At 44.2% G+C, this 12,735-nt stretch overlaps 1 protein-coding gene across 1 annotated transcript in view; it reads right to left on the bottom strand.

The window, feature by feature from the left end:
* Positions 1-45: 45 nt before the first annotated feature.
* Positions 46-12,735, bottom strand: part of LOC139385612 (coatomer subunit beta'-like) — a 36,275-nt gene continuing 23,585 nt past the window's right edge. The window contains exons 17-22 of the mRNA XM_071130824.1: positions 12,349-12,563; positions 12,008-12,100; positions 11,514-11,694; positions 3,185-3,253; positions 1,223-3,028; positions 46-1,011 (exon numbers count right to left, since the gene is read on the bottom strand). Of these exons, the coding sequence (XP_070986925.1) occupies positions 925-1,011; positions 1,223-3,028; positions 3,185-3,253; positions 11,514-11,694; positions 12,008-12,100; positions 12,349-12,563 (2,451 nt within the window). The 3' untranslated portion in view covers positions 46-924. The remainder of the gene's footprint in view (positions 1,012-1,222; positions 3,029-3,184; positions 3,254-11,513; positions 11,695-12,007; positions 12,101-12,348; positions 12,564-12,735) is intronic.

Below are 12,735 nucleotides of genomic sequence, written 5' to 3'. Positions count from 1 at the left end.
TTTACAATTATTCCTTTGGCCTGATTCAGACAAACACTTGTCATCTTTATTGAGTTGATAACATTTAATTCCAGACCAGTCATACATAAGGCACTTGGGTTCACATCTGTAACAATGAAGTAGGTTCCTTATTAAAAACAGCAGATGCATAAGATACTAGACCATGGCAGAGCAGCATGCTTGCCAAGACATGTAGAGGTATACTGAAGACAAGCTCATGACCTAACTAATGAATGAAAGATCAAAGCCTGTTTAGCTAGCGGTAAGAGGTACAGTAGTAAACTATTCCCATCTTCCTATGTGAGAGGATAAGGTAAACATGTCAAACCCATGACCACTCTGGTTCACACTATCATTCTATACTGTAGGTCAATGTGAGAGTTGGAGGATGAAGTACTGTACAAAGGATTTCAAAACCATGGTGTATTCACTAGTTGGATGCCATTGCTAAATGTTTGCAATGGAAAAAGTTTACTCTGAACCAACCTGAATTTGTGCAATAGAAACGTGTTTTGTATTTGGTGTAAACCGTTTCCATTGCAAAACATTTTGCAATGAAATACGACTAATGAATACAACCCGGGGTTGTGTTCAGCATGTGCGAAACCAGAAATCTATTTGACACAGTACATTTGACCTGTTCAATAAGAAGGCAAATTTGTATCCCGTTTCAAACATTTACTGTGTTTATTCCTAATGAATGAACCCAGTCCACCACATTATCACCCAAAGCATTCTACAAACAACCTCCCACTGTGTTTTCACAGTTAATGTGTAAAGCTGGAAAGACATGAACTCATCCGCCCCACCTTTCACCAGTTTCACTGTAAAGGTAAAAACACCCTGGTCCCCCACACACACACTCCCATTCACTAGGAGTATGAACAACACTTTGGTCACTTTAAGAGCATTTCTCCAAGAGTTTCAGTCGTCTAAGAAGTCATCGTCCAGATTGACGTCTGTGGTGTCGATGTCGTCGTCCAGATCAAACATGTCCAGGTCGTCAAGGCCCTGCAGGAATAAGTCATGTATATGAGTGAGGAGTCAGTGGAAAACTGTAGGCGAGGGTGAACTACCTTGCTGGTACTTTGTTGTCCGTAACAGTTATATAGAGTACATCATTGTTCAATATCAATAAAAATCTAAACGTGATTTCCAATATAGATTAGCATTCTAAATACTGTGTACGTCATGACAGGATGTATAGACTGGTTAGGTTTACCTCATCATTCAGGTCCAGCAGGTCCATGGATGCTGTTGCTACTGCTACAGGGGCTGCCTCCTCCATACCTGCTGCCTCCATAACTTTACCCTCTAAGAAGGCAGCTAGAGGGGCTGCCTCCATAACTTTACCCTCTAAGAGGGCAGCTACAGGGGCTGCCTCCTTCATACCTTTACCCTCTAAGAGGGCAGCTAGAGGGGCTGCCTCCATAACTTTACCCTCTAAGAGGGCAGCTAGAGGGGCTGCCTCCTCCACACCTTTACCCTCTAAAAGAGCTGCTAGAGAGGCTGCAGGGGCTGCCTCCTCCACACCTTTACCCTCTAAGAGGGCAGCTAGAGGTGCTGCAGGGGCTGCCTCCTCCACACCTTTACCCTCTAAGAGGGCAGCTAGAGGGGCTGCAGGGGCTAGCTCTGCGCCTGGTGGAACCACCTGGGTGAGTGCTGGTAGGGGCTCTACTGCTGGGGCTGCTGCAGCCTTGTCCTCTACAGTTGGTGTTGTAGCTGGATCTATGGCTGGGGCTAGGTCTATGAGTGGTGCTAGTTCTATGAGTGGAGCTGGGGCTAGGTCTATGGCTGGGGCTAGGTCTATGAGTGGTGCTGGGGCTAGGTCTATGGCTGAGGCTAGGTCTCTGGCTGGGGCTAGGTCTCTGGCTGGGGCTAGGTCTATGAGTGGTGCTGGGGCTAGGTCTCTGGCTAGGTCTATGGCTGAGGCTAGGTCTATGGCTGGGGCTAGGTCTATGAATGGTGCTGGGGCTAGGTCTCTGGCTGGGGCTAGGTCTCTGGCTGGAGCTAGGTCTCTGGCTGGGGCTAGGTCTATGAGTGGTGCTGGGGCTAGGTCTATGGCTGGGGCTAGGTCTATGGCTGAGGCTAGGTCTCTGGCTGGGGCTAGGTCTATGAGTGGTGCTGGGGATAGGTCTATGGCTGAGGCTAGGTCTCTGGCTGGGGCTAGGTCTCTGGCTGGGACTAGGTCTATGGCTGGGACTAGGTCTCTGGCTGGGACTAGGTCTATGGCTGGGGCTAGGTCTATGAGTGGTGCTGGGACAGGTTCATTCTCTTCTACAATGACTGGGGCTTTTTCAGATGCTGCTATGGCTTCTGCTACTGCCTCAGTAATGGGTGCTTCTGCTGCCACTGCCACTTCAATGGTAACAGGTGCTTGTTCTGTAACCATGGGTTCTGTTGCTATGGCTTCTAGTACTGCTGCGGCAATGGGTGCTTCAGCTTCCACCACTGCTTCTATGGTAACAGGTTCTGGTTCTGTTGCTATAGGCACTGGCGCTTCCTCGGCAACTGGTGCTTCTGTTACAATGGGTTCTGTGACCGACTCTGTAACAGGTGCATCTGTTGCTATGGGCTTCATTGTTGCAGGTCCTTCCTCAACGGCCTCCTCTGGTGTTGCTCTGAACTCTTCCTCTGGGGTGGACTGTGCTACCTCTGGCACCAAGAGGGGTGCTTCTGTGTCATTTTCTATGGTGACAAGAGCCTCTATCTTAGTGAGGATATCTTCCACTGATGTTGCCTGCTTTGGCTTGGGAGCTTCCACTTCAACAATAATGGGTTCCTCTTCTGCCAACTCAATGGATTCTTCCACTGCAGCCATAGTTGGTTCCACTACTGTCACTGGGATAGATTCTTCTACTGCTGGGATAAACTCCACTACTGCAGCTGCAACAGGTTCTACCTCTTCCATTACAATGGACTCTTCCACTACTGGAGCTTCTGGGGCTGCAGCCTCCACCACTGCTGCCATTACAGGGGCTTCTACCACTGCTTCCAATACAGGGGGTTCATCCATGCTCCCAGCAACCTAGAACAGTGACAGTAAAGTACTTTAATTAAGATTGACAAGTTGACAAATCACACTGAATGGTTGTGTCTAAAATAGGGGTTATGTAAGTAGTACAACATATAACAGCTGTGGCCATGTCAAGTATTCTAGTAGGTGTGAGATTTCAGAATTTACCTCTGGTTCAGCTGCTACTTTTGGCACATAGTCTGCAGATTCCCCCAGGACATTCCTATTCTCATTGGACTGAAAAGTAGAGAAGTAGAACAGTGAGTAGAGAGGTAGAACAGTGAGTAGAGAAGTAGAACAGTGAGTAGAGAAGTAGAACAGTGAGTAGAGGTAGAACAGTGAGTAGAGGTAGAACAGTGAGTAGAGAAGTAGAACAGTGAGTAGAGAGGTAGAACAGTGAGTAGAGGTAGAACAGTGAGTAGAGAGGTAGAACAGTGAGTAGAGGTAGAACAGTGAGTAGAGGTAGAACAGTGAGTAGAGAGGTAGAACAGTGAGTAGAGGTAGAACAGTGAGTAGAGGTAGAACAGTGAGTAGAGGTAGAACAGTGAGTAGAGGTAGAACAGTGAGTAGAGGTAGAACAGTGAGTAGAGAAGTAGAACAGTGAGTAGAGAGGTAGAACAGTGAGTAGAGAGGTAGAACAGTGAGTAGAGAAGTAGAACAGTGAGTAGAGGTAGAACAGTGAGTAGAGAGGTAGAACAGTGAGTAGAGAGGTAGAACAGTGAGTAGAGAAGTAGAACAGTGAGTGGAGAAGTAGAACAGTGAGTAGAGAAGTAGAACAGTGAGTGGAGAAGTAGAACAGTGAGTAGAGGTAGAACAGTGAGTAGAGAGGTAGAACAGTGAGTAGAGGTAGAACAGTGAGTAGAGAGGTAGAACAGTGAGTAGAGAAGTAGAACAGTGAGTAGAGAGGTAGAACAGTGAGTAGAGGTAGAACAGTGAGTAGAGAGGTAGAACAGTGAGTAGAGGTAGAACAGTGAGTAGAGAGGTAGAACAGTGAGTAGAGGTAGAACAGTGAGTAGAGAGGTAGAACAGTGAGTAGAGGTAGAACAGTGAGTAGAGAAGTAGAACAGTGAGTAGAGAAGTAGAACAGTGAGTAGAGGTAGAACAGTGAGTAGAGGTAGAACAGTGAGTAGAGAAGTAGAACAGTGAGTAGAGAAGTAGAACAGTGAGTAGAGACGTAGAACAGTGAGTAGAGGTAGAACAGTGAGTAGAGAGGTAGAACAGTGAGTAGAGGTAGAACAGTGAGTAGAGAAGTAGAACAGTGAGTAGAGAAGTAGAACAGTGAGTAGAGAAGTAGAACAGTGAGTAGAGAAGTAGAACAGTGAATGGAGAAGTAGAACAGTGAGTAGAGAAGTAGAACAGTGAGTAGAGAAGTAGAACAGTGAGTAGAGAGGTAGAACAGTGAGTAGAGGTAGAACAGTGAGTAGAGAGGTAGAACAGTGAGTAGAGGTAGAACAGTGAGTAGAGAGGTAGAACAGTGAGTAGAGAGGTAGAACAGTGAGTAGAGAAGTAGAACAGTGAGTAGAGAAGTAGAACAGTGAGTAGAGAGGTAGAACAGTGAGTAGAGAAGTAGAACAGTGAGTAGAGAGGTAGAACAGTGAGTAGAGAAGTAGAACAGTGAGTAGAGAAGTAGAACAGTGAGTAGAGAAGTAGAACAGTGAGTAGAGGTAGAACAGTGAGTAGAGAAGTAGAACAGTGAGTAGAGGTAGAACAGTGAGTAGAGAGGTAGAACAGTGAGTAGAGAGGTAGAACAGTGAGTAGAGAAGTAGAACAGTGAGTAGAGAAGTAGAACAGTGAGTAGAGAAGTAGAACAGTGAGTAGAGAAGTAGAACAGTGAGTAGAGAAGTAGAACAGTGAGTAGAGGTAGAACAGTGAGTAGAGAGGTAGAACAGTGAGTAGAGAAGTAGAACAGTGAGTAGAGAAGTAGAACAGTGAGTAGAGAAGTAGAACAGTGAGTAGAGAAGTAGAACAGTGAGTAGAGAAGTAGAACAGTGAGTAGAGAAGTAGAACAGTGAGTAGAGGTAGAACAGTGAGTAGAGGTAGAACAGTGAGTAGAGGTAGAACAGTGAGTAGAGAAGTAGAACAGTGAGTAGAGGTAGAACAGTGAGTAGAGAAGTAGAACAGTGAGTAGAGAAGTAGAACAGTGAGTAGAGAAGTAGAACAGTGAGTAGAGAAGTAGAACAGTGAGTAGAGAAGTAGAACAGTGAGTAGAGAAGTAGAACAGTGAGTAGAGAAGTAGAACAGTGAGTAGAGAGGTAGAACAGTGAGTAGAGAAGTAGAACAGTGAGTAGAGAGGTAGAACAGTGAGTAGAGGTAGAACAGTGAGTAGAGGTAGAGAACAGTGAGTAGAGAAGTAGAACAGTGAGTAGAGAAGTAGAACAGTGAGTAGAGAAGTAGAACAGTGAGTAGAGAAGTAGAACAGTGAGTAGAGAAGTAGAACAGTGAGTAGAGAGGTAGAACAGTGAGTAGAGGTAGAACAGTGAGTAGAGGTAGAACAGTGAGTAGAGAAGTAGAACAGTGAGTAGAGGTAGAACAGTGAGTAGAGGTAGAACAGTGAGTAGAGAAGTAGAACAGTGAGTAGAGGTAGAACAGTGAGTAGAGAAGTAGAACAGTGAGTAGAGAAGTAGAACAGTGAGTAGAGAAGTAGAACAGTGAGTAGAGAAGTAGAACAGTGAGTAGAGAAGTAGAACAGTGAGTAGAGAGGTAGAACAGTGAGTAGAGAAGTAGAACAGTGAGTAGAGAAGTAGAACAGTGAGTAGAGAAGTAGAACAGTGAGTAGAGAGGTAGAACAGTGAGTAGAGGTAGAACAGTGAGTAGAGAGGTAGAACAGTGAGTAGAGAGGTAGAACAGTGAGTAGAGAAGTAGAACAGTGAGTAGAGGTAGAACAGTGAGTAGAGGTAGAACAGTGAGTAGAGAAGTAGAACAGTGAGTAGAGGTAGAACAGTGAGTAGAGAAGTAGAACAGTGAGTAGAGAAGTAGAACAGTGAGTAGAGAAGTAGAACAGTGAGTAGAGAAGTAGAACAGTGAGTAGAGAAGTAGAACAGTGAGTAGAGAGGTAGAACAGTGAGTAGAGAAGTAGAACAGTGAGTAGAGAAGTAGAACAGTGAGTAGAGAAGTAGAACAGTGAGTAGAGAGGTAGAACAGTGAGTAGAGGTAGAACAGTGAGTAGAGAGGTAGAACAGTGAGTAGAGAGGTAGAACAGTGAGTAGAGAAGTAGAACAGTGAGTAGAGAAGTAGAACAGTGAGTAGAGAAGTAGAACAGTGAGTAGAGAAGTAGAACAGTGAGTAGAGAGGTAGAACAGTGAGTAGAGAGGTAGAACAGTGAGTAGAGAAGTAGAACAGTGAGTAGAGGTAGAACAGTGAGTAGAGAAGTAGAACAGTGAGTAGAGAAGTAGAACAGTGAGTAGAGAGGTAGAACAGTGAGTAGAGAAGTAGAACAGTGAGTAGAGAAGTAGAACAGTGAGTAGAGAAGTAGAACAGTGAGTAGAGAAGTAGAACAGTGAGTAGAGAAGTAGAACAGTGAGTAGAGAAGTAGAACAGTGAGTAGAGGTAGAACAGTGAGTAGAGGTAGAACAGTGAGTAGAGGTAGAACAGTGAGTAGAGAAGTAGAACAGTGAGTAGAGGTAGAACAGTGAGTAGAGAAGTAGAACAGTGAGTAGAGAAGTAGAACAGTGAGTAGAGAAGTAGAACAGTGAGTAGAGAAGTAGAACAGTGAGTAGAGAAGTAGAACAGTGAGTAGAGAAGTAGAACAGTGAGTAGAGAAGTAGAACAGTGAGTAGAGAGGTAGAACAGTGAGTAGAGAAGTAGAACAGTGAGTAGAGAGGTAGAACAGTGAGTAGAGGTAGAACAGTGAGTAGAGGTAGAACAGTGAGTAGAGAAGTAGAACAGTGAGTAGAGAAGTAGAACAGTGAGTAGAGAAGTAGAACAGTGAGTAGAGAAGTAGAACAGTGAGTAGAGAAGTAGAACAGTGAGTAGAGAGGTAGAACAGTGAGTAGAGGTAGAACAGTGAGTAGAGGTAGAACAGTGAGTAGAGAAGTAGAACAGTGAGTAGAGGTAGAACAGTGAGTAGAGGTAGAACAGTGAGTAGAGAAGTAGAACAGTGAGTAGAGGTAGAACAGTAGAACAGTGAGAGAAGTAGAACAGTGAGTAGAGAAGTAGAACAGTGAGTAGAGAAGTAGAACAGTGAGTAGAGAAGTAGAACAGTGAGTAGAGAAGTAGAACAGTGAGTAGAGAGGTAGAACAGTGAGTAGAGAAGTAGAACAGTGAGTAGAGAAGTAGAACAGTGAGTAGAGAAGTAGAACAGTGAGTAGAGAGGTAGAACAGTGAGTAGAGGTAGAACAGTGAGTAGAGAGGTAGAACAGTGAGTAGAGAGGTAGAACAGTGAGTAGAGAAGTAGAACAGTGAGTAGAGAAGTAGAACAGTGAGTAGAGAAGTAGAACAGTGAGTAGAGAAGTAGAACAGTGAGTAGAGAGGTAGAACAGTGAGTAGAGAGGTAGAACAGTGAGTAGAGAAGTAGAACAGTGAGTAGAGGTAGAACAGTGAGTAGAGAAGTAGAACAGTGAGTAGAGAAGTAGAACAGTGAGTAGAGAGGTAGAACAGTGAGTAGAGAGGTAGAACAGTGAGTAGAGAAGTAGAACAGTGAGTAGAGAGGTAGAACAGTGAGTAGAGAGGTAGAACAGTGAGTAGAGAGGTAGAACAGTGAGTAGAGAAGTAGAACAGTGAGTAGAGGTAGAACAGTGAGTAGAGAGGTAGAACAGTGAGTAGAGAAGTAGAACAGTGAGTAGAGAAGTAGAACAGTGAGTAGAGGTAGAACAGTGAGTAGAGAGGTAGAACAGTGAGTAGAGAAGTAGAACAGTGAGTAGAGGTAGAACAGTGAGTAGAGAGGTAGAACAGTGAGTAGAGAAGTAGAACAGTGAGTAGAGAGGTAGAACAGTGAGTAGAGGTAGAACAGTGAGTAGAGAGGTAGAACAGTGAGTAGAGAGGTAGAACAGTGAGTAGAGAAGTAGAACAGTGAGTAGAGAAGTAGAACAGTGAGTAGAGAGGTAGAACAGTGAGTAGAGGTAGAACAGTGAGTAGAGAGGTAGAACAGTGAGTAGAGAGGTAGAACAGTGAGTAGAGAAGTAGAACAGTGAGTAGAGAAGTAGAACAGTGAGTAGAGAGGTAGAACAGTGAGTAGAGAGGTAGAACAGTGAGTAGAGAGGTAGAACAGTGAGTAGAGAGGTAGAACAGTGAGTAGAGAGGTAGAACAGTGAGTAGAGGTAGAACAGTGAGTGGAGAAGTAGAACAGTGAGTAGAGAAGTAGAACAGTGAGTAGAGAAGTAGAACAGTGAGTAGAGAAGTAGAACAGTGAGTAGAGGTAGAACAGTGAGTAGAGAGGTAGAACAGTGAGTAGAGGTAGAACAGTGAGTAGAGAGGTAGAACAGTGAGTAGAGAAGTAGAACAGTGAGTAGAGAAGTAGAACAGTGAGTAGAGAAGTAGAACAGTGAGTAGAGAGGTAGAACAGTGAGTAGAGAGGTAGAACAGTGAGTAGAGAGGTAGAACAGTGAGTAGAGAGGTAGAACAGTGAGTAGAGAGGTAGAACAGTGAGTAGAGGTAGAACAGTGAGTGGAGAAGTAGAACAGTGAGTAGAGAAGTAGAACAGTGAGTAGAGAAGTAGAACAGTGAGTAGAGAGGTAGAACAGTGAGTAGAGAAGTAGAACAGTGAGTAGAGAAGTAGAACAGTGAGTAGATGTAGAACAGTGAGTAGAGAGGTAGAACAGTGAGTAGAGAAGAAGAACAGTGAGTAGAGGTAGAACAGTGAGTAGAGAGGTAGAACAGTGAGTAGAGAAGTAGAACAGTGAGTAGAGAGGTAGAACAGTGAGTAGAGGTAGAACAGTGAGTAGAGAGGTAGAACAGTGAGTAGAGAAGTAGAACAGTGAGTAGAGAGGTAGAACAGTGAGTAGAGGTAGAACAGTGAGTAGAGAGGTAGAACAGTGAGTAGAGAGGTAGAATAGTGAGTAGAGAGGTAGAACAGTGAGTAGAGAGGTAGAACAGTGAGTAGAGTGGTAGAACAGTGAGTAGAGAGGTAGAACAGTGAGTAGAGAAGTAGAACAGTGAGTAGAGGTAGAACAGTGAGTAGAGAGGTAGAACAGTGAGTAGAGAAGTAGAACAGTGAGTAGAGAAGTAGAACAGTGAGTAGAGAAGTAGAACAGTGAGTGGAGAAGTAGAACAGTGAGTAGAGAAGTAGAACAGTGAGTAGAGAGGTAGAACAGTGAGTAGAGAGGTAGAACAGTGAGTAGAGAGGTAGAACAGTGAGTAGAGAGGTAGAACAGTGAGTAGAGAAGTAGAACAGTGAGTAGAGAGGTAGAACAGTGAGTAGAGAGGTAGAACAGTGAGTAGAAAAGTAGAACAGTGAGTAGAGAAGTAGAACAGTGAGTAGAGAAGTAGAACAGTGAGTAGAGGTAGAACAGTGAGTAGAGAGGTAGAACAGTGAGTAGAGGTAGAACAGTGAGTAGAGAAGTAGAACAGTGAGTAGAGAAGTAGAACAGTGAGTAGAGAAGTAGAACAGTGAGTAGAGGTAGAACAGTGAGTAGAGAAGTAGAACAGTGAGTAGAGAAGTAGAACAGTGAGTAGAGAAGTAGAACAGTGAGTAGAGAGGTAGAACAGTGAGTAGAGAGGTAGAACAGTGAGTAGAGAGGTAGAACAGTGAGTAGAGAGGTAGAACAGTGAGTAGAGAGGTAGAACAGTGAGTAGAGGTAGAACAGTGAGTGGAGAAGTAGAACAGTGAGTAGAGAAGTAGAACAGTGAGTAGAGAAGTAGAACAGTGAGTAGAGAAGTAGAACAGTGAGTAGAGGTAGAACAGTGAGTAGAGAGGTAGAACAGTGAGTAGAGGTAGAACAGTGAGTAGAGAGGTAGAACAGTGAGTAGAGAAGTAGAACAGTGAGTAGAGAAGTAGAACAGTGAGTAGAGAAGTAGAACAGTGAGTGGAGAAGTAGAACAGTGAGTGGAGAGGCAGAACAGTGTGTGGAGAGGCATTATTACGACAGTATTACTACAAGTACAGGTGCAAGACTTATACTATAATAACAAGCATTATTATAATATTATTTATTTGACCAGAAAACAAGGGCAGAGGTACAAGGGGTTTATGTTACCTGTAAAGTATTGCCTTGACACAAATCATTGACCTGTATTTTACTGCTGGTCGCATACATTGAGTGTCTTCATCAGTGCATCACGTTTCTATAGTGCTCGGCTGGTATTGCACCACTAGGTGTTGCTAACACACTACAGTAACATAATTATACTGAACAAAAAATAAACACAAAATGCAACAATTTCAAAGATTTTACTGAGTTACAGTTCATATAAGGAAATCAGTCAATTGAAATGAATTCATTAGGCCCTAATCTATGGATTTCACATGACTGGGAATACAGTTGGTCATAGATACCTTAAAAAAAAAAGTAGGGACATGGATCAGAAAACCAGTGAGAATCTGGTGTGACCACCATTTGCCTTATGCTTTGCAACACATCTACTTCACATAGAGTTGATCAGGCTGTTGATTGTGGCCTGTGGAATGTTGTCCCACTCCTCTTCAATGGCTATGCGAAGTTACCGGATATTGGCGGGAACTGGAACACTCTGTCATACACGTCGATCCAGAGCATCCCACACATGCTCAATGGGTGACATGTCTCGTTAGTACTAGGACATTTTCAGCTTCCAGGAATTGTGTAGAGATCCTTACGACATGGTGCCGTGCATTATAATGCTGAAACATGAGGTGATGGTGGAAGATGAATGGCATGACAATGGGTCTCAGGATCTCGGCACAGTATCTCTGTGCATTCAAATTGCGATAAAATGCAATTGTGTTCGTTGTTCGTAGCTTATGTCCTGCCTATACCATAACCCCACCACCTCTGTTCACAATGTTGACATCAGCAAACTGCTCGCCCACACAACGCCATACATGTGGTCTGCAGTTGTTAGGCCGGTCAGACGTACTACCAAATTCTCTTTAATGGTGTTAAAGACGGCTTATGGTAGAGAAATGAGCAACAGCTCTGGTAGACATTCCTGCAGTCAGCATGCCAATTGCATGCTCCCTCAAAACTTGAGACATCTGTAGCATTGTGTTGTGTGACAAAACTGCACATTTTAGAGTGGCATTTTATTGTCCCCCAGCACAAGGTGCACCTGTGTAATGATCTTGCTGTTTAATGAGCTTCTTGATATGCCACACCTGTCAGGTGGATGGATTATCTTGGCAAAAGAGAAATGCTAACAGGGATGTAAACATATGTTTTTTTGTGCACATGTAACATTTCTGGGATCTTTTATTTCAGCTCATGAAACAGGGGACTTGTTGTGTTTATATTTTTGTTCAGTGTAAGATGGAAAGAACATGTTCAATCAGGGTTGTGTTAAATTGGTATGAAACAGAAGAAAATGATCCAAAATGTCTGCAAAAGTTTTACCACAATGTTCCCAAGATGTGTGTGTATCTACTCACGGTGATGAGAGGGTACTCTGCGGCGGGCCTCAGCCTGACGTGGGTCTCCTTGAGGTACTCTTCGGCCAGGAAGGCCTCCTGTAGGCCGGGGAACAGGTTGCTGTAGTCTGTAGGGTTGGCCAACGCATCAGCTGCCTTCTGGTTCACCTTCCCCAGGCTCTCCTTCCACAGATTCACCACTCTGGAGACAAAGAGAGGTCAGTACATGTGTATACACACACACACACACACACACAGCTGTGCAGGTTAGCGTTTTTCTGTCATGAATCATGTGCTGGAGGTAGCTCTGCAGAGTGGTCACTAGCTGGCACAGCCACAAAGTCATAAATTCCGATTTTTACAATACTGCTAACCCGAATGCTTAACACTAACCTTAAATTAAGACCAAAAAGCTAGATTTTGTTTTCATGCATTTTTTTAATATAGCCAATTTAGCTAAGTTGTGTCTCCAGGGCAAGATTGAGATAATCAAGGTCAACCTGCCAGTGCTGTACCTAGACACATGGCTGGGCAGGTATGTTCTGGCCAGGAATGCAGCCTCTGGCAGCCGGTTGGTTTTAATGAGGAGCTCCAGACATTTGTCCAGTCTAGAAGAAAAAAACAGAAATATGGAAATACAATGACTAATGATGAAACCAAGGACATTGCCATTTCCAGATCATAAACATAAAGCCCACCAAGATCCAATAATGAATTATAAATGATGAAACAATAAGAACAATTTATTGACAGATGATGTACATATAAAAGTTAAACCTAAACACTCTGCTCACTCCTCCTCACCTCCCTCTGTACCATCCACCCCCCGCACCCTTCTCTCCCTAAACACACTTACTTCCCCTGGAGGAAATAGGTGAGGAAAGCCACGTTGGTCTTGCCATCTCTCTCTGCCCCCTCTGCCAGCTTGCCCACCATGGTGGTGTTGCCCGAGGCTGTGGCCAACAGCAGTAGCCCCCCATAGTCCTGGGCATGGTGCAGACACTCCTGGGCCAGGACAAACTGGCACTTAGTGGTGGCCAGCTCTGCCAACTGCTTCCACTTCTGCTCCGACTGCAGGGCACCGTGCCAGGGAGAGAGGATGTGGAGAGGGAGAAAAAGGGACGGGGGGAAGAGAGAGAGGGAACAGGTATGCCATGTTAGAAAGTAATTAATCACAAACACAAAACAGAAGCCCTATTCACTCTGCTTTTGATTAGTTAAAAATATGATAAGATATAACCTT

This window comes from Oncorhynchus clarkii, chromosome 27 (genome assembly GCF_045791955.1).
Source record: "Oncorhynchus clarkii lewisi isolate Uvic-CL-2024 chromosome 27, UVic_Ocla_1.0, whole genome shotgun sequence".
NCBI lineage: Eukaryota > Metazoa > Chordata > Actinopteri > Salmoniformes > Salmonidae > Oncorhynchus > Oncorhynchus clarkii.
Note: the sequence above shows the minus strand (reverse complement) of the source record. Positions and strands in the feature narration are given on the sequence as shown.